Below are 22,848 nucleotides of genomic sequence, written 5' to 3' on the forward strand. Positions count from 1 at the left end.
GGGCATTCCAAAAGTCTTAGTGCAGTTTTACGCTTTTGTAGCTTACTATTAACTTAGTAGTAGCTTATTGTTAGGTGGCTCATGCAGCTTAGGTGGCTCAGTGGATAGAGCACTGGGAATACCTGAGTTCCCATCAGGCCTCAGACACTCACTAGCTGGGTGAACCTGGACAAGCCGCTTAACCTCTCTTTGCCTATTCTACTGGAGAAGGGAATGGCAAACCATTCCATCATCTTTGCCAAGAAAACCCCAGATGGGGTCATGAGGAGTCAGGGATGACTGAACAACAACAACAATTACAGGGGTCCCTTGTAAGACTAGATAGATGTGTGGATTTATGTCTATAAATATTTTCATATACTTGTAATTACATTGTTGTAAGGAGCTTGATGTGAGGAATTTCCTCTATCATCAGTATCTTCTCTGTTACTTACAGACTGAGAGAGATGCCTGAGTCATTAGAGATTAGAGGCAGTATATATCAAAGGTGAGACTTGAACCCTGGTCTTCTGAGGCCCAGATCATCTTTCACTCGCTTTGGCACACTGCCTTTACCTTACACACACGTAAATCAGCAAAAACTTATGAAGTGCCTGTTACATACAATATGCTGTTTGTTATGCTACATATGGGTGGTACAAAAAAGAATGAAACATTCTGTACTCTCAAGGCTCATTCTGATACATATTTATATACAGAATAAATGCAAGGTAGTCATGGAGGGAGATGATGGGGAGACCATGAAAGACTATGTAGAAATAGATATTTAAGCTGTGTCTTGTAGAAAGGGGAGTCTGAGGAGCTGGAGATGAGGAGGAAAAGGAAATGCATTAAAGGACTGAGGGTGAGGAGTTACCAGTGCAGAGGAATGGAACAGGAAATGGAGTGCTGTGGGTGAAGACCAGTTTAGTTGGAATGTAGAGTGGCAGAAGGGGAGTGATACGTACTAAAGCTGGAAAGATAGGTTTGCAGCAGGTTTGAAGGTTTAAAAGCTAAATGAAATAGTTTATATTTTATTCTGGAGACCATACAAAGCCCATGAATTGATTGAGTAGGGGAATTGAGTAGTTGTTTGAGTAGGTTAGATATTACCTGAGGAAAATCACTCTAGCAGCTATGTGTAGGGTGGACTGGAGTGGGGAAAGACTTTAGTTAGGGAGACCAGTTAGGAAGATGTTGCAATAACGTCCTTGAGAAATGATGATGGCATCAGTTAAGGAGGTAGCAGTGAGTAGAGAGAATGGTTGGATGTGAGAGATGTGAAGGTAGATACAGCAAGATTTTGCAACTGATGGGATATGTAGAGTGAGAAAGAGTGATACCAAGGCTATATATTTATGCATGTACACATACATACATTCACTTGCATATATACGCATACACACAGATAGGCGAGTGTGACATAATATATCAAGAGGTGGTCCTGGAGTTGGGAAGACCTGGGGTTCAGGGTCTGCCTCTGACACATACTAGCAGTGAGATTAACTTTAGACAAGGCAGTTAACTTTTTAGTGCCCTAAGTGACACTCTAATTTAAAAAATTATAGGTGAGGACATACCACATACACAATGTACCACTTAGGCCAGGGGACCATTTTCTTGCTTGCTTTTTAAAAACTGATTTTATAACATTTGTGTATTTTGAATATCTTAGTTCCTCATTATACGTTGTAAGATATTTAATAGTTAATTATGATGGATGTGTCAGGATACCATCCAAGTTCAAATGGATTAATTGATAAAGAAAAAAAATCAAAGCTTATTCTAGCCATCTAAATGGAATTTTTTTTAAAGTCAAGTAAACAAGCATTTATTAAGTGGCCACTGTGTGCCAGGCACTCTGTGGAGAAAGGCAAAGATCAGTCTCTGCTTTGAAAGAACTCACAGTCTAATGTCTTAATTTGAGCTCATAATGTTAACTTTTTAATGTGGTAAATCTTAAGGGAAAAAAATACACATGACAGGAAAATACTAAGTAGGTTTCTTTTTAAGTGGTTTATTTTCTAAAGACTGATTATATAATGCTTTTTGTTAAATGGATATTATATGTAAGTATATAAGAACTGAATTGAGGTCACTAGCTTTGACACTGTTTTTTCTTTGTATGTCTTGGGTGCTCAGAAATTAAAGAGCAAAAAAAATGTTTTATGCCATGTCTTCAGTAAAATGCCCATTTGTTTTCTTTTTTTAATTTTATTTTAAATTTTTATTTAAAAAATATTTTTTTCCATATGCTTTTGAGTTGAAAATTTTTCTCCCTTTTTCTCCCCCCTACCCTCCCCAAGATGGCGCACAATCTGACATAGGCTTTACATTTACATACCCATTCAACATATTTTCCACATTAGTGAAGTTGTAAGTAAAAATTAAAACCAGTAGGAGGAACCATCAGAAAGATGAAACAAAACTCAACAGAAGGTAAAAATAAGTGAGAGCGATTCGACTTCCATAGTTTTTTCTTTGGATGTGGACAGCATTTTCCATCCCGAGGCCTCTGGAGGTGTCTTAGATCCTTGTAATGCTGAGAAGGGTTCAGTTTAACATTCTTAGTCATTGCATAACGTGGCTGCTATTGTGTACAAAGTCCTCTTGGTTCTGCTCACTTCACTCAGCATCAGACCATATAAGTCTTCCCAGGTTTTTCTGAAGTCAGCCTGTTCATCATTTCTTATAGAACAACAGTATTCCATTACATTCATATACCACAACTTGCTCAGCCATTCCCCAATTGATGGGCATCCTCTCCATTTCCAATTCTTTGCCACCACAAAAAGAGCTGCTATGAATATTTTTGTACATGTGGGTCCTTTTCCCATTTGTTTGATCTCTTTGGGATATAGCCCTAGAAGTGCCATTGCTGGATCAAAGGGTATGCACATTTTTGTAGCCCTTTGGGCATAGTTCCAAATTGTTCTCCAAAATGGTTGGATCATTTCACAACTCCACCCACAATGTATTAGCGTTCCAATTTTCCCACATCTTCTCCAACGTTTATCATTTTCCTGTTTTGTCATGTTGGCCAATCTGATAGGTGTGATGTGGTACCTCAGAGTTGTTTTGATTTGCATTTCTCTAATCAATAACGATTTAGAGCATTTTTTCATATGACTATAGATGGCTTTAATTTCTTCATCTGAGAATTGTCTGTTCATATCCTTTGACCATTTATCAATTGGGGAATGGCTAAAATGCCCATTTGTAAATTGGATATTACCATCAGAAGGCTTAAAATACTAATGTTAACATCAAAGAAAAAAATCAGGCATATTCCTTTATTTTGAAATAATCTAGTTAATTGCCCTGTTTTGAAACTGTTTGTTTTCCCCTCCTCCCAATTATTAGGTTGTTTTCAAAGATAATGCATTTGAATTAATGAAAACTCTAGGATACAGTTCTTTGAAAGCGAAGTAGTCCAGGGAGTTAACGCTAGAAAAGCTATATAACTTCAGAAGGGTGAACATTGACTTTTCTAGATTTTATCCTCTGTTCTAATTAAACATTTACTGAAGCTGGCAGCACTTCATTCTTCTTGCATACACTGTAATTACTATTACAAAACTAAGAGTATGCAGCTTTGGGCCAAAAAGGGAAAGATACAATTTAAAAGTAAAGTTGAAACACTGCAATGAGTTGTAGTAACTAGGAATGCTAATTAATAGATTATAGTAAGCCAGTGGTGTACCCTAATTAAAATTTGCATTCATTATATTCTCCAGAGCCTTTAGTGGTCCCTCTTCTCATTCTTTATAAAGAGGCTGGTTTAATAGGATTTACTGTAATTAAACCAATTTCCCCATTTTACTTTGGGACTAAAGATTTTTTGCTATGTTTTGTCTGTTCAGAATATGTAGTCTGAATAGGGCATTGATATCTTCATCCAGTCATAACAAATTAAACACATTTGCTTAAAAATGCTTGGTGTGTGGTTCATTTTTGCTAAGTTATTGCAGAAGATTGTTTCTCATGTACCCTGCTGTTTTTAGATTCTAATAGTCCTTTAGTACTATAACAGAGACTCTTAATTGCATGTTTGTACTGAACAAAGTCAAGAATCCAACTAAGCCTTGGTTGAACTTCCAGAACTAAGGCTTTGGAAACATATACTCACATGTATAACTGATCTGTAATTTTGTAATTTTTATTGTATTTTGTATTTTTATCCTTTCTCTATGATAATACCATTTGCTATGACTTTAATGATGAGTACATTCGTTAAAAATTTATTGTACATCTTTCACCTTTGACTCGGAAGTCAGTGTATTCTATTTTAAGTAGTTTGGTGACTGATTTAAATTTTTTTTTTACTTAGGTTTTTTTTCTTTCAACAGTATCCAAAAATTGTTTTACAGATTTATGTAGTAGTTATGTAGATAGTTTTTCTTTTATGGCTTTCACCAGTTAGACATTTTATGTAATTGAAGCCTTAACTTGCAGTATTTTGAGGCCATTTCTTGGATTTAAAGATATAATTCTTTTTTTTAAAAAAAAAACACTTTAATTGATAACTTGTATTTACATCATCTGCATTTCCTCATATATTCGCCCCCTGCCTTGAGAGCCATTCCTTACAACAAACAATTAAAACAAACCAATAGTTTAGCAAAACTAATCAACATATCAAAAAAAAGTCTGACCTCATATGCCATATTCTACATCTATAAACCCTCATGTGTGCAAAGAAAGTGGGAGAGATAACTTCAAAATCTTCCCTGGGGCCAATTTCACAGTATTCAGTATAGTTTCAGCTGTTTTGTAGTTGTTCTTTCCATCACCATTATCTCATTATGTATATTGCTTTCAAGTTATTTATTTCACTTTGCATCAATTTATAGAAGTTTTCCCATGTTTCTCTTCATTCATTATATTCACTGTTTCATACATTGCAATAATATGCCATTACATTCAATAATATGGATTACATGCATAGTCAGCAGGCATTTTATTAAGTGCCTTTGATGTGCTGGGGGTACAAAACTCTTGAGGAGTTTACATTCTAACTTGGGGAGACAATAGGCAAACAATTACATACATGCAAAAGAGAGAGTGATGGATGGTAATCTCAGAGGGAAGACACTGGATGGGGAAGGGGGAACAGAAAGTTCTATGGTAGGATGTGGGAAATGATCTGAGACCTGGAGGCAGCCATGGAGCCAGAAGGTAAAGTTGAGGAGGAGATGGTGTAGCCATTATGTGTGAGGAACTCAAAAGGGCTAGTGCCTTTCATAATAGAATGAAAGAAGATTGTAACTGGGGGAGGCCAGGTTGTAAATGTCAAACAAAGGATTTTGTATTCAATTCTGAAGGTAATGGGAAGTCATAGGAGTTTATTGAGTTGTGAAGTTAGGAAGATTACTTTGGCAACTGAATGGAGGGTGGAATTGGAGTGGAGATAGACTTGAGACAGGGAGACTGATCAAGGAGCTATTGTAGTAGCTAGGTATGAGGGGCTGGGAGTCTGCACCACGATGGCTGCTGTGTAAGTGATGAGAAAGGCACATATATGAGGAATGTTGTGAAGACTTGGAAACAGATTGAATATGTGAGTGCAGGTGAGAAGTCAAGGATGACATCGAAGGTGCCAGCGTTGGTAATTGGGTAGTGGGGACTCCTACAATAATACAGAAATTGCAAAGAGGGTAGAGTTTTGGGAGAAAGAGAATGAGTTCTGTTTTGGAATGTTGAGTTTGAAATGTTTAAGGGACATCCAGTTAGAGAGGTCCACAAAGTAGTTGATGATGTATGACTTGAGTTCAGGAGAAGAGAGGTTAAGAATGGATAATATAAATCTCAGAATCATCTACAATAATTGAACCTATGGGATCTGATGAGATTGCTAAACAAAATAGCTTAGAGGCAGAAAAATGTTTAGGACAGGCCGTTTGGCAACATCCACAGTTATTAAATATGATCTGAATGAAGATCCAGCAAAGGAGATTGAAAAGGAGCAGTAAGACAGGTAGAAGGAGAACCAGGAGAGATCAATGCCATGAAATCTTAGAAAAGAAGGAATAGCCAGAAGAAGAGATTGATCAACAGTGTCAAAAGCTGCAAGAGAGGTCAAGAAGGATGAAACTTGAGAAAAAGTCATTAAATTGGATAAGTGAGAGATCACTGATGGCTTTGGAGAGTGTACTTTCAATTGAATGATGAAGTCAGAGGCCAGATTGCAAAGCTTTTAGCATCAAGTGAGAGAAGAGGAAGTATAGGCAGTGTACTAATATAGCTCGATGATGTTCTCAAGGAGTTGAGCTGAGAAGGGAGGATACCATACAGGTCTATAGCTGTCAAAGATGGTAAGATCCATGTATACCATAGTTTGTTTAGTTATTACTCATTTAGTGGATATCTTCTGATATCTTTTTTTTTCTACTTTAAAGATGAATGTCTTTTAAAAAATATATATTTTTTCATTTCATTTTACATTTCCACTAGCTGTCCCCTGTACCTGGAATTCTCCTTATCTCCATCTCTTGATTTCTCTGGTGACCTTCAGGGACCAGCCAAAATCCCACCTTCTTCAAGAAGTATTTCCTAGTTCCTCTTAATTTTAATTCTTTTCCTCTAAAATGATCTCCAAATTACCTGTATACATTTTGTTTGTATATAATTGTTTGTTTGTTGCCTCCTACACTGGATTCTATGCTTTTTGAAAACGAGAACTGTTTTCTTTCTTTCTTTTTATCCCCAGTATTTAGCACAGAGCTTTTACCCTTTCTTTTAGTGTTATAATTCATACTACTTATCCTGCTAAGGAAAGATCCATTTAATCTAGGCTTTCTAGTTTGTTTTTCTGAAAAACAGAAATGGTAGTTTTATTTTATCAAAAGCTTTTTCAGCATCTATTAATATAATCCCATGGTTTTAATTATTTTTGCTGTTATATGTTCTGTTATGTTTATAATTTTCTTTATATTGATCCTACCCCACATACCTGGTACAAATACAGCCCACTCATAGTATATAATCTTTTAAACATGTTGTTGTCATAGACCTTTTGCTAGCATTTTTATTTAATAGTTTTGCACTGATATTTATGAGGGATATTGACTTATAATTTTCTTTTTCTGCTGTCTTTTTTACTTTAAGTATTGAGACTCTGTAGCAGAAAAGGACTCTTTTTCCTATTTTCAAATAGTTTTGTATAAAATGGAATTAATTGTTCTTTAAATGTTTGAAAGAATTCACCTATAAATCTATCTGGTTCTGGGTTTGTTTGTGTGTGTGTGTGTGTGTGTTGTTTTTTAGGAGTTCATTTATGGCTTGTTCACATTTTTTTCTAATAACATTTAGTTCCTCTGTTAATCTGTGTATTTTATATTTTGGTAAATATTCATCCATTTCATGTAAGTTACCGGTTTTATTATATTTTTATTTTTCATAAAACAACCTACCTCTCTTTTTCAAAAATCAAATTATTTTTTCCCAAAAACAAATTTTAAGTTTATTTAATTTTGTTAACTTTTTTGACTTTTTCAGAAATTCTACTTTAATGTTTTATTAGGATTATTGGTTTTTTTTTCTATTTTTAAAGAATCATTGCATAATTTAATGATATGTTCTTTCTTTTGTTGATGAGATACAAATGTTTCCCTAAGGACTGCTTTGGCTTTAGTATATTATTTTTGATAAGTTTTGTATGCTGTTTTATTGTTATTTACCTTTCTTCAAAAACATTTTATGAAATATAATTTTTATTATGTTGTGGTTGGTAAGGTATAAACTTAATATTTCTGCTTCTCTGATTTTTTTGAGGTTTTTAATTTCCCTAATTCTTTATCAATTTTTGTAAAGGTACAAGCATAGCGAGAAATGTAATCTCTTTTCTGTTCCCATTGAATAATCACCAGTTAGCTATCATCTGTAACTTTTCTGAAGTTCTGTTCATATCCTTTATTTTTTGTGTTTCTTTTTGTTGGTTTGAGGTCTAAACGAGGTATATTGAGGTCCCCTCCTATTAGAGTTTTACTATTTCTTCCTCCAGTTGGATTAACTTTTCCTTTAAGTAGTTGGATGCTATACCATGTGGATCTTTAAGGCATAATGTAGTTTCCTTCTTTTTTTTTTTTAAATTTTATTAATTTATTTTGATTTATCAGCAATCACTTCCATATGCTTTTGAGTTGAAAATTTTTCTCCCCCTTCCGCCCCCTCCCCCTCCTCAAGATGGCACACAATCTGACATAGGCTTTACATTTACATACCCATTAAACATATTTTCACATTAGTGAAGTTGTAAGTAAAAATTAAAACCAATAGGAGGAACCATCAGAAAGATGAAACAAAACTCAACAGAAGGTAAAAATAAGTGAGAGCGATTCGACTTCCATAGTTCTTTCTTTGGATGTGGACAGCATTTTCCATCCTGAGGCCTCTGGAGGTGTCTTAGATCCTCATAATGCTGAGAAGGGTTCAGTTTAACAATCTTAGTCATTGCATAATGTGGCTGTTATTGTGTACAGAGTCCTCTTGGTTCTGCTCACTTCACTCAGCATCAGACCATATAAGTCTTCCCAGGTTTTTCTGAAGTCAGCCTGTTCATCATTTCTTATAGCACAATAGTATTCCATTACATTCATATACCACAACTTGCTCAGCCATTCCCCAATGGATGGGCATCCTCTCCATTTCCAATTCTTTGCCACCACAAAAAGAGCTGCTATGAATATTTTTGTACAAGTGGGTCCTTTTCCCATTTGTTTGATCTCCTTGGGATATAGCCCTAGAAGTGCTATTGCTGGATCAAAGGGTATGCACATTTTTGTAGCCCTTTGGGCATAGTTCCAAATTGTTCTCCAAAATGGTTGGATCATTTCACAACTCCACCCACAATGTATTAGCGTTCCAATTTTCCCACATCTTCTCCAACATTTATCATTTTCCTGTTTTGTCATGTTGGCCAATCTGATAGGTGTGATGTGGTACCTCAGAGTTATTTTGATTTGCATTTCTCTAATCAATAACGATTTAGAGCATTTTTTCATATGACTATAGATGGCTTTAATTTCTTCATCTGAGAACTGTCTGTTCATATCCTTTGACCACATAATGTAGTTTCCTGCTTATCTCTCTTTTTTTTTTTTGCTTGGTCAGAATTCATAATTAACTAGGCCTGTTTTTATGAGTTTATCTGAAGTAGTAGAGATTTTGCTCCAAATTCCAATTTTAATTCTTTGTGAATCTTTTATTTTTTAACTATTTTTGTAAATAATTAACAGTAAACAGTTGTAAAATGTTGTTGGATCCTACTTTCTGACTTATCCTTTCCTCTTCAGTTTTGTCAGTGAGTTCATCTCATTCATGTCTGTGTTTGTGATCGTCAGTTTTATATTTCCAAGAGGTTGCTTAACACTTGTTCAGTTGTGTCTGACTGTACATAACTCCATGGACCATAATAGCACACCAGGCCCTTCTGTCCTCCATTTTTAGCATTTTTATACTCTCCATGGGGTTTTCTTAGCAAAGATGCTGGAGTGGTTTTCCATTTCCTTCTCCAATGGATTGATCACCTTTTGTTATACCTCTCCACTGTGTTCATTATTTCATTGTTATGCAAGCCCCTCTGCCACGACAAGACAGTGATGGAGGGGGGGGGGGTTGCTTAACACAAATGACCGATAATTGAAGGGATCTGTTTCTATTCTGGTTTGCCTCTTTTATACCCCTTGGCCCTCCCTTTATCACACATTTTTACCCTTTCTGCCTTCCTACCTCCCTCCCCTTCCTTCCTCCTTCCCCTCCTCCTTCTCTCCTTCCTTCCATTTAATTTTCATTATATTTCTTGTTGCCTGATAGAGATTCTTTATGTTTAGTACATTCTGAAGTTCATGAAATTCAATTCTTGGGTAAGATTTACCACTCTCTATTCCAGTATATTGTCTTTTCTCTTCTTTCCTCCCTAGCTGTTATTCCCTCCTCTTTCTCCTTCCTTCCTTAGCTTCCTTTCATTTCCTTCCAAGGTTATCAAAATAGAACAGAATTACCCCCCCCCCCCGGAATTTTGCATTTCTTGTTTCTAGGTACTCTTGTAGTTTTTCTGGCCAGTACACACTTTTCTCCTAACTTTGTAGTTAGTCTCTTCTGTTTTTGATTGTTAGCTTCTCGCAGTCCAGAGCATTTCTTTGTAGCATTTTCTTCTTTTTACGTATATCTGCAGTCTTAGTTCCTGCACTGAGGCTTTGTGTTTGTGTCATTCTCTGTTCCTTTCTATACTCTTGGCTGATATGTGCTGGCAACATTTGATTGTGGATGTGGTAGCTAAGAGTAGTTGTTTTTTGTTCAGTCATTGCAATTGTGTCCAACTCTGTGTCCCCATTTGGGGTTTTCTTGGCAAAGATACTTGAGTGGTTTGTCATTTTCTTCTCCAGCTCATTTTATAGATGAAGAAACTGAGGCAAACAGGGTTAAGTGACTTGCCCAGGGTCACACAGCTAGGAAGTGTCTGGGGTCAGATTTGTACTCGGGAAGATGAATCTCCTGACTCCAGGCCTGTCGCTCTATCCAGTGTACCACCTAGCTGCCCAAGAGTATTACTAGGTTCATTTTTTTTTTTTGCATCCTTCTTTATTTTCTTAATCTCTCTGCAGCATTTGACACTGTCAGTCACCCTCTTCTCCTTGATATTCCCTTCTCCCTAGATTTTCTGGACACCACTCTCTTAGTTCTCCTACCCATCTGACTGTTCCTTCTTAGTTTCCTTACCTAGATCTTCATCTGGGTCATGCCTATTAGCATTTGGTGTCCCACAGAGCTCTGTCCTGGCCCTCTTCTCTTCTCCATCTGTACTTCTTCATTTGGTGATTTCATTAGCTCCCGTGGATTTAATTATCGTCTCCATGATGATGATTTTTAAATCCATTTATCCAGCCCTAACATTTCTGCATATCTTTGGTCTCTCATTTCCAACTTCTTTTCAGACATCTCGATCTGGTTGTCCTTCAGAGATTTTTGGTTCATTGTGTCCAAAACTTAACTCATTACCTTTCCCCTTAAAACCTCCCTCCCACTTCTACCTTCCTATTACTGTATAGGATACCTAGGAGTTATCCTCAACCCCTGGCACTATCCTTTATGCTTCCTACCACTAAACTCAATCTAATCTGTTGCCAAGGCCTATCAATTTCACCTTTGCAGTGTCTCCTTCATATACCCTCTTCTCACCTCTGATACTACCACCACTCTGGTGTTGGCCCTTATCCTTCACACTTTTGCAGTAACTATTGCAATAACCTGCTTGTGGGTCTGCCTGTCACAGGTTTCTTCCCACTCCAGGCTATCCTTCATTCAAGTGCCAACTTGAAGTTTTGGTCTGTGTCACTCATCAAACTCCTGTGGCTCCCTGTTACCTCCAGGATCAAATGCAAAATCCTCTAGTTTTTTTTTCCCCAAAGTCTTTCATAACGTAGTTACCTCTACCTATCTTTCTAGTGTTCTTTTTTTTGGGGGGTGGGGCAGTGGGGGTTAAGTGACTTGCCCAGGGTCACACAGCTAGTAAGTGTTATGTGTCTGAGGCCAGATTTGAACTTAGGTTCTCCTGAATCCAGGGCCAGTGCTCTATCCACTGCATCACCTAGCCGCCCCTTCTTTCTGGTGTTTTTACAGTCTTTCACCCTCCTTTTCCCAACAAACTCTGATTCAATAACATTGGCCTCCTTCCTATTCCCAGAACACAATGCTCCATCTCTCAGCTCTGGGAATCATCTCTGTCTTCCATGCCTGTAATGCTCTTCTTCCTCATTTCTGTCTCTTCCTTCAAGTCTTAACTAAAATCCTGCCTTCTCCAGGAAGCCTTTCTCAACCTCTCTGAATTATAGTGCCTTTCCCCCGTTGATTATTTTCGATTTATCCTGTATATAACTTTTTTGTACATGCATGTTATCTTCCCCAATTAGACTGTGATCCCCTAGAGGACAGGGACTATCTTTTGCCTTTCTTTGTATCCCCAGGGCTTAGCACAGTGCCTGGCATGTAGTAGATTTTTAGTGGTTGTTTATCTTTCATTCTCAAAGAGGACCAAAATGACATCACAGTGTTGGGGTAAATGTACAGTGTGTCCAACTGTGACTGATCAGACCAATATGATCCTGGAAGGCCTGAATACTGTGATGCTGGGTGCCAAGGTGGCCCCCTTCCCAGTTGTACCTTGGGCAGAGCTGTCCTTTTTTTGAGCTTTCTAGGCTCTGAATTGCTGGAGTGTTGCACGCTGTATTTCCTTAACGCTGGTCTGGCCCAGTCTCCTGTTGTAACCTTCACTGGTGCTGTTTGCATCCTATGTGCTGTGTTCCCTGTGTGCTGGTACACTGTTGGGCAATGTGGGAAGAGGGTTTATGAGTTCAGGGACTGGCCCAAGCAAGAAATGCATGTTGACCTCCACCAATAATCCAGGAGATCTGATCTGCATCTTCGTTCTCATTGTCCTCTTTTCCCTCCTGTAGGGAGTACCTAGGGTGGGGGAGTACGTAGGGTCATTTGATCAGGCCTGCTTATCTTTGCCCCCAGACTTAGGCCCATTTGAGAAGCTGCCACCCAAGGAAAGGCAAGTGGCAGCCAGGGCTTAGAGCCTGGGCTTAGAATACTTACCAGAGCTCTCTAGAAGAGGAAGGGGCCCCCTGGCTTGCTGTTGCCTTGGCTTCATGAGTCCAACTGTTGTCCTTTCTGTTCACACCCAAAGGGTTCTCCTGACAATAAAGCCCAACCCACCCTCAAAAAAAAATGCTTATTGACTGATTGACTGTAGGAATTACTAGGTTTTAGCTCAGTGTCCTCGTTCTTGAATTAGGTTTTGGTGTTTGTTCCTTTTCCTTCCCCTTCTGGCACAATTTTGAATCTGCATTTAGCTTTGTTCCTTGCTTTGTGAGCATGACTGGGTCCCACTCACATATTGTTTATTGTGCTAGTAATAGGCTCCCTGGACCTACATATTCCACATGTGCTGCCTGCCAGAGGCAGCTGAATGTTGCTATAGACAGAGCTCTGAGCCAGGAGGCAGAGAATTCTCAATTCAGATTCAACCTCAGAGACTTAGTAGCTATGTAAGCTAACCTTAGCAAGTCACTTAACCCGTTTGCCTCATTTTCCTCAGTTGTAAAATGGAGATAATAGCTGTTGCACAGTTGTTATGAGGAACAGATGAGATAATATGTATAAATTGCTTATGCCTTGGCACATAATAGGCACTCTATAAATACTATTCCCTTCCCCTCCTCCCTTCCCCTATACCTTCTCCTGACCCTTTATCCTGCTGTGGCTTGGGCATGATGGACTACCTTGGCTCTGGGTTGCCTGAGTACTGTGATGCCGGGTGCCAAGCTGGCCCCCTTCCCTGTTGTACCTTGGGCAGAGCTGTCCTTTTTTTGAGCTTTCTAGGCTCTGAATTGCTGGAGTGTTGCACGCTGTATTTCCTTAACGCTGGTCTGGCCCAGTCTCCTATTGTAACCTTCACTGGTGCTGTTTGCATCCTATGTGCTGTGTTCCCTGTGTGCTGGTACACTGTTGGGCAATGATCAGGCCTCATCTTATGCTGTGTCCCCTTTGGGACTATCTGGCCACTGGTTCCTTAGCTGCTAAGCAGCTAGGTTGGGCCTGCCTGGCTGCTGTGCTCCTGATTTGGTCCTGTTTTCTCCTGGGCCTCTAGAAAGTTGCATAGGCATGGAGTTGCCGGAGTGATGAGCTATTTGGGTGCTGATCTCACCTTGTCTTTTGGTATGGGTCTGTGCTTTGGCTTTTGCTTATCTGGTTTTTTTCTCCACTTCAGAATTCCTGGATTCTTTTTGTTCAATTGTGGAGGAGGAGCTGGTAGATGTTTCTCTTTGTTTTTTTTCCCATTGTTTCATTTTTTTTGTCGTTCTTTTGTTGTTCTTTTTGTTTTTTGAGCTTTTCTAGGATCTATGTCAGGGGTCCTGGGCTTCTCTAGGCCTCAATATGCCTGATATTTTCACAGTTTCTTTAAATTATTTTTATTTTCCTTTGATCTGGGAGCTTAGAGTTTTGGTTATAATATTCCTGGGGAGTTTTCCTTTTGAGATTTCTTTCAGGAGGTTAACCAGTGAATGAATTCTTTCTATTTTCCATTTTGCCCTCTCGTTCTAAGAGAATATGGCAGTTTTCCTTTATGATTTCTTGAAAAGATGTCTAGGGCATTTGTTTTGGCCTTACTATACCATCTTAGGAAACATCCTTTTTAAAAGTTAAAAAAGCAGATGGAATAGTCAAGCATAACTCCAGTGACCTAGGTAGGTGCCTAGTAAAATGGATGATGGTGTCTTCAACAGATATTAGGTGGTTTGAAGGAGGAGTATATTTAGGGGAGGAAATAGTGAATTATGTTTTGGACAAGTTGAGTTTTCAAGCTTATAGGACACCAAAATAGAGATGTTAAGCAGTTTGGACTGGAGTTCAGGACTTGTAGTAGGGTTGAGAATAGTTTTTTTTTCTTTGATTTTTTTTTTTTGGCTAGGCAGTGGGGTTAAGTGACTTACCCAGGGTCACACAACTAGTAAGTGTTATATATGAGGTCGGATTTGAACTGTGGTCCTCCTGAATCCAGGGCCGGTGCTCTACCCACTGTGCCACCTAGCTGCCCCGAGAATAGTTTTCTTATATGTGATGATGGAATCTGTGAGTGGTATAAATGATACTTAGTTCCTAGATTGAGAGAAGAGAAAAAGCCTCCTATAGAGTCTTGGGGGTATATCCAGATAATTATGTACAATGGAATAGGGTTCCTAGAGGGAACAATGCTGTTTTTGTCTGTATGTCTTCCTTAGCACACTGTAGATATCATCCTTCCAGTCACCCAGCTTAATAATCTCTCAATCTAGACCAACCTTACAAATCGTCAAGTCTTATCATACTTTCTGCCTTTCATCACTTCTCACCTAGACAGTAGTTATTATAATAGCATCATGATTAGTCTCCTTGCCTTTTCTTTTCTCTTACCTCTCCAATCCATCCTACAGGTAGCTAAAACACAAGACTAACCATGTGTTGTTCCCCCCCCCCCAAATTTTTTCAGTGGCTCCTTATAGACCCTAGGATAAAGTACTGACTCCTCCTTTGGCATTTAAAGCCCTCCAAAATCTGGTTCCTACTTTTCAAGATATACTTCATTTTACTTCCCTTCAGACACACTGCATTCTAGTTGAACAGGCCCTGATGCCTGGGTACTGAAAAAATGTACATGAGCCACTCGGTGTGAACAATCCACACTGGCACCACTGTCTTTATTTTTGTATTTAGTGCGTGTTACAAGGGGGATACGGGATGATGGGGGTGGGCCGGCCGGGAGCAGCTGACCTGCCCCCTCGGACAGGAGGCCTGAGGTCACTTGAATTACAGCCGGGGGGAGGATGGGCCACGCGGAGAGGCCTCCTGTGCTTGCGCTTCGGGGCGAGGCTCCAGCTCTGAGGGTGCACGCACAGCTACCCAGCTGCAAGCCAGGTTATCCCGGCAGTGACGAAGCATGTGAGGAAACGCCGAGGAGGGGCCGCATGAAGGAGAAGAGCGGGCCACAGCGGCGGTCTCGCCCGGGGCCGCCTCCCGAGGCCTCCGCTGCTGGCTCAGCTCTTGGCGGGGGCTGCGGTCTTTTTCAGGTGGTGGTAGTTGGGCAAAATTTTCATCAGGAAATCCAGCTGGAGCGTCTGGGGCTGAGGTCTCTCGGCCTGAAGCCGGCGCAGGCAGTCGGCGCCGTAGATGATGGTGTTCTCGGGGATCACTTCGAAGGTGTTCAGGTCGCAGCAGGCCCCGAGGATGCAGCCGTTGGTCAGGATCACATTTCTCCCCACGTGGGCTTTGCATTCGATGACATTGTTGTCTCCCATCTTCATGGCTTCGGAGCAACAGCCAACTTCGAACACGTTGTTGGTGCCGATGGTCATGGGCCTGGGCTCCTTGCCCTCCGCGTCAGGGAGGACATTTTCGGGAAACCCATTGAGGATCAGGGCCTGCTCCTCGATGAGGTTACCCTCCCCGATCACTATTGGCCCAGCTTCTGCGATGATCCGGGCCCTCGGGTGAATCACCGTCCGGGGGCCTATGGTCACATCTCCCCTGATCTCACTCTCCACACACACCACTGCTCCTGGAGCGATCTTCACACTCTGGGAGAGTTTCTCCATCATTTCCCCTCTCTCCCGGGGCAGATACCACCGTAGCATCCAGTGAGGGTGGGGTCAGCCCTGTGCTCGATTAGTGAGCGGCAGGTGGGGAGGAGGGCGCGGAGGAGGGCGGGTGCGTGGCGGATGGAGTGAGCTCGGGGCTCCGCTGTCCGTAATAGGCGGTGTGAGCGAGTGAAACTGAATATAATATTAAATCTCCCGTATCCTATATCCGTGATGTTGCATAGGTTGCTTCCCATGACTAGAGTGCTTTCACTCTTTGCTCCTCTGCCTCTTAGTTGTTGTTACCCCCTACTTAAAGTCTGTACTAATTCCCCCCAAATTGTTAGCAATTTTTCTTTCTCCTCAAATTACCTTGTATTTACTTATCTGTGAGTGTGTAGTATCTTTCTAGAAAGGTACCTTGAGGCAGAAATTATTTTTTTCTTTTTGTCTTTATATTCCTAGCACCTACCACAGTGCCTTGCACGGTGTAAATGCTTAATAAATGTGTCTTGAATTCATTTGAATCCTGGTTCTAAAAATGTGGAATTCTGTTTTTGATGCAGAAGAAGATATTTACCTTTAAAATTTTTTTTTCCCTTTTAAGTGGCAGGCACTGGGAATGGTAGCAGAGGTAGTGGTAGTGCTGCAAGAAAACATTGCTATAGAGTTGTGTCATGAAGGTGGTATAAAGATCATGCTTTGTTAGTCTGGACACTTGGCTACCTAGCCTGGATTTGCCATTTCTTAGTTGTATAACCATTGGGTAAATCATTTAACCTTTGTGGAACTTAGTTTTCCCATCTGTAAAATAGCTGGGTTAGATCTTATAAAAGGCCTTATTCTTACTATAAAAGTAATTTTTCATTGATTTCTATGAGAGTCTGTGGCATGTTTTCACACACTATTTTACCATGATTCTGAATCCAAATTTAAAAGTAGGTCAGAAAATGAGCATGTTGCTTTGCTGAAAATCAGAAATGAGAACTAAAAATGGACAGCATAGAATTGATATTATCTTGAGCATTACAAAAGGAAATTATGTGTCCAGTGTCCCAGACTTATTTTCTACTATTAGATATTTCTTTTTATTTCATATTCAGGAAGCTATATTAGCGTTCAATCAGTCTAATATGTGATCAAAGAAAATTTTTACTGTATTTTTTAAATGTGAAATTTTCCTGGTAATTTGCTGTTGGTAGGCAAATAGGCACTTTGTGCTTAAATTCTTTTGTTATTTCTGGATTACAGAAGTGGACAAGTAAAATTTTAGTTTATTGACAAATATTGAAGCATGTAGTGACTGTCCTTGTATTCTTTTTTAATGTAATTTATATTATTCTAAACTTAACACATAACCCCCAAAATGAACATTTCCATATACAAAATAGGACGTAAGAAGAATGTATATGAAACTGTGAATCTCTGTTCCATACATTTTACTTTTTAAAAAAGTATGTAATAAAGTCAGCATAGTTTCAGAACTGTCCAATTTGTCTTTGCTTCCTTATGAACTTCCTTCGATTCTCTTGTCTGCATTAAAAAAAAAGTTTTAGTCCTATCCTTTTCCCATTTCTTTTTGGCATAAGTTTTTAGTTTTACTTTTCCACATCATTTAAAATGAAGAAGAAAAAAGCTCAGGTAATAAATAAGGATAGTCAAATAAAACCAATCCAATAGAGGCCATCTCTAAAAATGTTTATCTCTGTGTATCTCTGTCAGGAAATGATAATATGCATCATCGTGAGTCCTTCTTAGGCTTATGATTGGTCATTGCTTTGATCACAGGTCTTAAATCTTAAGTTTTTTTTTCTTTACATCGTTCTTGTTGTGTAATTGTACTCTTTCCTTTACTCTGCATCAGTGCATACAAGTGTTTCCAGGATTCTCTGAAATTGTCCCTTTCCATCTTTTACACTTTAGTAATACTCTGTTATGTTTGTGTATCCTAATCTGTTCAGTCATTCTCCAATTGATGGGTAGGCCCTTTAGTTTCTAATTCTGTCTTCTCTTTCTTCCTTCCTTCCTTTCTCTCCTCTCCTCCCTTTCACAAGCTAAAGTTTATTTTTTGCTTTTGACTGTTCCCTCTGAGATACTATCCTCTCTCTGAGATACTATCCTCCCTCTTAACCCACAGCTCTCCCTATTCTCACTTGGTTCCTTTTTGTGTCTGTTGCATTTTTAAATCAAACTGTGTATAAATGTTCAACCCTCCTTTGTCTGTTTCAAATACAAATGAGATTTATCTGAAGCCTGTTCGTGTCCACCCCTTTCTCCGTTTTGTATATTCTTCTTTTCATGTACATACTTATAAGACTCTCTTTTTTCTCCATATCTTCACCAGTATATTTCTCCTTTTCCCTTCCCTTTTCATTTTCCTCTTAAAGCCCTTGTCATTTTTACTCCTCAGTATCTTTTGAAAACTTTTTTAAGTTGGGTCACTTGTTTCTTCTTATCAGAATGTTAGTGTTTATCCTCATAGAACCCTTTCTAATTACTCAAATAAATTTGCCATTCTAGGTTTCTCTAGAGTCTTGTATTTGCATTTCAGAGTTTCTACTCAGCTGTTATTTTCATCAGGAATGTCTAAGGTCCTCTTTTATATTAAAGGTATATTTTCTCTGTCAGCTTTGTCTAGTTTTGCAGGATAAGTTTTTTTTTAATTGTAAGCCTTTATTTTTTGCCTTTCTTAATTTAATATTTCTTTTCTTTATACTAGAGGCTACTACATCTCTTGTGATCCTGATTGTGGTTCCTTGGTAATTGGACTTTTTATTTCTGGCTACTGTATTTGTTTCTTTCACTTGGGTGAGCTCCGAATTTTGGCTATGACATCACTGGGACTTTTCCTTTTGGGATTTCTTTCGGAAGGCATTCAGTGAGTTCTTTCCATTTTCACTTTACTCTCAGCAAAGTGCAAAGATTCTGATAGATCTAAGCTGTTTTAAATTTGTGGTTTCTTGAAGTATAATGGCCAAGTTTTTTGTTTTTAATCATGGTTTTCAGGGAATCAGATGATTCTTATATTTTTTCATCTTGACTTGTTTTACATCTCACTGTCTTTGATAGCAGATACTTTAGATTTTGTTTACTTTTTAGTCTTTTCATTTTGTTCTGATATTTCTTATGTAGGCTTGATTTCTTTTTATTTTAATTTTTGGGGAGCTCATTCTGTTCTGTTATTTTTGGTTCTTCTAATGTTTTCCTCCACAGGTTTTATTTCATTAAAAAAACTCTTGCTTTATTTCTTCCAGATAGTTATGTAGTCTTTGTGGAAAATCCATTTTTTTCTCCTTTGTGTCTCTCCTTGCAGTTGTTAGGAGGTTGATCTAACAGATTAGGTTTTTGGGTGACTTTGGATCTATTATAATTCTTTATAGTGGTCAGTGTCTACTTATTTGTCCAGCTTTGGTTCTGAATTGGGGCTTTTTTTTTTTTTGCCAGGCCCTGTTCTATGTTTGGGTGGGGTGAATTAGCCCTGCTTGGCCTGGACCTTGGTCACTTGGTTTCTGCACAGACTTCTCATGGTGTAGTCATGCTAATATGGATCTTTGCAGTTACTTAGTCAGTAAAGATTTATTAGGTACTTACTTGTTCCACCCTGCTAAGCAAAGGCAAAAAACAGGCTCTACTCCTATCTAATGGGGGAGACCAAATGTAAATAACTAGATAACATACAAGATACAGACAGAGGAGGTAGAAGGTAATCTGGAAGAGGTCATTTTTAGCTGGAGTTCATTCTGATGGAGCTTCAGTGTGCTTTGTGACTCAGGACAAGGATACCTTGGTGTCCTTGGGCTTGGGTTGTCCCGATCCCAGCATTCTTGCTTTGGACCTGGTTGCTGCTATTCTTGTTGTGCTTCCAGGGTTCATGCTATAAGTTCCCTGGGGTTACCTAGGAGGAGCCTTCTGCTTTTGCTATCTTTGGATATAGAACTTTACAACCTTCAGGTGTATTTGCTGATGGGTCTTTGATTGTGTTTGGGATATTTCTTCCCTCTTAAGTTAGCCAGTCAGCTAGCATTTATTGAACACCTACCGCCTGCTTCTTTCTTACATAGCACTGGCTTTTTTTCCCCCCTGGACCCATGAGCTTCTGTCTGACTTGTGTAGTTCTGGTATAAATAAAGTCACTGTAAATTTCTCGTTGGATTTCCTGATCATTATTTGGTCTAGTACTCTTTTTCGGTTTTTGATGGAGTGGATTTGATATCTAGTCTTAGTTGGAAGCATCACTGTCCCCATGTAGTCTTGTTATTTCTCTGGGGCACTAGAAAATTTGAGCAGAATAATTAACTATCAGGATATGCAGTTACAGTTGCAGTCATATCCTGCCTTTAGCATTCTTATTTCTATGGTGAATCATTCATGAGTTATAGTACTTTTCCTAAAGGAATGTATTATTGCTAGAAATAATTTTTTTCACTGTTCTCTTTACTTCTTGCAGAGTGAGGCCAGTACTTTGCTCCACCAACTATTTTGACCATTTGGCTTTTGTGTAAAGAAACCATCTTTGTTTTTTTTTTTTTTTTAAGGCAGTTGGGGTTAAGTGACTTGCCCAGGGTCACACAGCTAGTATGTGTCAAGTGTTTGGTCTGAGGCAGGATTTGAACTCAGGTCCTCCTGACTTCAGGGCCGTTGCTCTTTCCACTGCGCCACCTAGCTGCCCCAAGAAACCATCTTTGTAAGGCAGCTGAGATTTGGAGAGGAGATGAGACTGATGATGATGATGAATGGAATGTTCTTTTGTTAACACATTTATTTTAGGTTGTTAACTTTTGTAATATGCTTAATTTTTTTTTCTCATCTGCGTTCTTGTATATTACATACTTATATAGAAGCCAACCACTAAGAATTGCTAATTTTGATCATAATTCTCCCAATCTTTTCCTGACATTTACAAATTTACGTTTACCTGATGATTTTAATGAACTACTCCACTGTTGGAGAATTACAAAATATCAGAATACCTATTTTAAGGGAGGGTATGTATTTCAGTTATTCATTGTTTTCAAAAATTTCATTACTAGAAGTGATAATATAGAGGACATAAAGATGCTTTCATACCATGCCACTAAAGGGAGGGGTAGTGTAGAAGCTTAATATAGAAAGTGCAAATAAAAAACAATGTGATGGGGCAGCTAGGTGGTGCAGTGGATAGAGCTCTGGCCTTGGAGTCGGGAGGACCTGAGTTCAAATGCAGCCTCAGACACATAACACTTTACTAGCTGTGTGACCCTGGGCAAGTCACTTAACCCCATTGCCTAGCCAAAAAAGAACCCCATATATATATATATGAGATAACATTTGACTCTCATTGTAGTCAATAAATGTGTTTGGTTAACATTTTAATCAATACAGTGAGTCAAAATGACTATCAAATGCTTTCTTATTTGGACTAGGAGAAAAGGTAGAGACAAAAATAACTTTCATACACACGTGTGTGTGTATGTGTGTGTGTGTGTGTGTGTGTGTGTGTATGTGTGTGTATACATATTGCCTAGCATAGTGCCTTGGACATATGTGGGCATTTAATACATTAAATTGAAACTACAAATGTGATGCCTACATCATTGAGAAAGGAGAACAGCACCTTGGACACATAATTGAAGTTCATAGGATAGAGAATTCTGGAATTTAAAATATGTATGAAAGAGAAAATAAAATGTGTGTAGTTATCTGCTTGTTGGAAGAATAACTTCTTAGGAATGAATAAAATTTAGTTTTCTAGGGCCTTTGAAGAATAAAATTATTATAGATGTATATTCATAGTAAAAAAAATTAGAATATACATACCTGATAAAGTACCTCTTTTTTATTTAAATATTTGTTGCAAATTTTTAAGTAATCATAATACGTGCTATTTGTGCATACTTGATAACAGGTCTTATTACTGTGCCTTTTTGGGATCACTGGAAATTTTGTTTTGTTTTAATTTGTTTATCTTTATTTAGTATTTTATTTTTTCCCAGTTATATGTAAAAACAATTTATAACATTTGTTTTTAAAATGTAGAGTTCCAAATTCTCTCCCTTCCCTACCCCCACCCCACCAATTGAGAAGTCAAGCAGTGCAGTATAGTTTATACATGTGTAGTCATGTAAAATGTATCCATAATAGTCATATTGTGAAAGAAAACAGAGAAAAAAACTAAAAAAAATTAAAGTTTTTTAAAAAAAGCATGTTTCAATCTGTATTCAGACGCCATTGGTTCTTTCTCTGGGGATGGATAGCATTTTTTCATCAAAAGTCCTTCAGAGTTGTCTTTGATCATTGTATTGCTGAGAATAGTTATGTCACTCACAGTTGATTATCTTACAGTATGCTGTTACTTTTACACAGCACATTTCATTTTGTATCAGCCCGTGCAAGAAGACTTGCATGGTTTTTCTGTTCATTATTTCTTGTAATATAATAGTATTCCATTATAATCACATGTGGTATACCACATACCACAACCTATTCAGCCATTTTCCAATTAATGGGCATCCTCTCAATTTCTAATTCTTTATGCTGCAGAAAAGAGCTGCTATAAATATTTTTTGTATATATAGGTCCTTTCCTTTTTTGTTTTTATATCTTTTGGGATACAAATTTAGTACTGATATTGCTAGGTCAAAGGGTATGTTTGGTTTTATAGCCCTTTGGGCATAGTTCCAAATTACCTTTCAGAATGATTGAATCAGTTCACAACTCCACCAACAGTGCATTAATGTCTCATTTTTCCCACATCCCCTCCAACATTTGTCATTTA

The 22,848-nt window shown here is 38.4% G+C and overlaps 1 protein-coding gene and 1 pseudogene across 1 annotated transcript in view; one reads left to right on the top strand and one right to left on the bottom strand.

The window, feature by feature from the left end:
* The window catches only part of LOC110218733 (aldo-keto reductase family 1 member C1-like), a 25,547-nt gene extending 10,145 nt beyond the window's left edge, over nt 1-15,402 (top strand). The window contains 2 exon segments of the mRNA XM_078150109.1: nt 11,252-11,303; nt 15,235-15,402. Coding sequence (XP_078006235.1) covers nt 11,252-11,303; nt 15,235-15,402 — 220 coding nt within the window.
* A 152-nt stretch (nt 15,403-15,554) lies between these two features.
* On the bottom strand, nt 15,555-16,112 carry LOC110204459 (dynactin subunit 6 pseudogene; annotated as a pseudogene).
* Between the last annotated feature and the right edge of the window lie 6,736 nt (nt 16,113-22,848).

The sequence above is a fragment of the Phascolarctos cinereus genome, unplaced genomic scaffold (assembly GCF_003287225.1).
Source record: "Phascolarctos cinereus isolate Bilbo 61053 unplaced genomic scaffold, phaCin_HiC Scaffold_1;HRSCAF=81, whole genome shotgun sequence".
Taxonomy (NCBI): Eukaryota; Metazoa; Chordata; class Mammalia; order Diprotodontia; family Phascolarctidae; genus Phascolarctos; species Phascolarctos cinereus.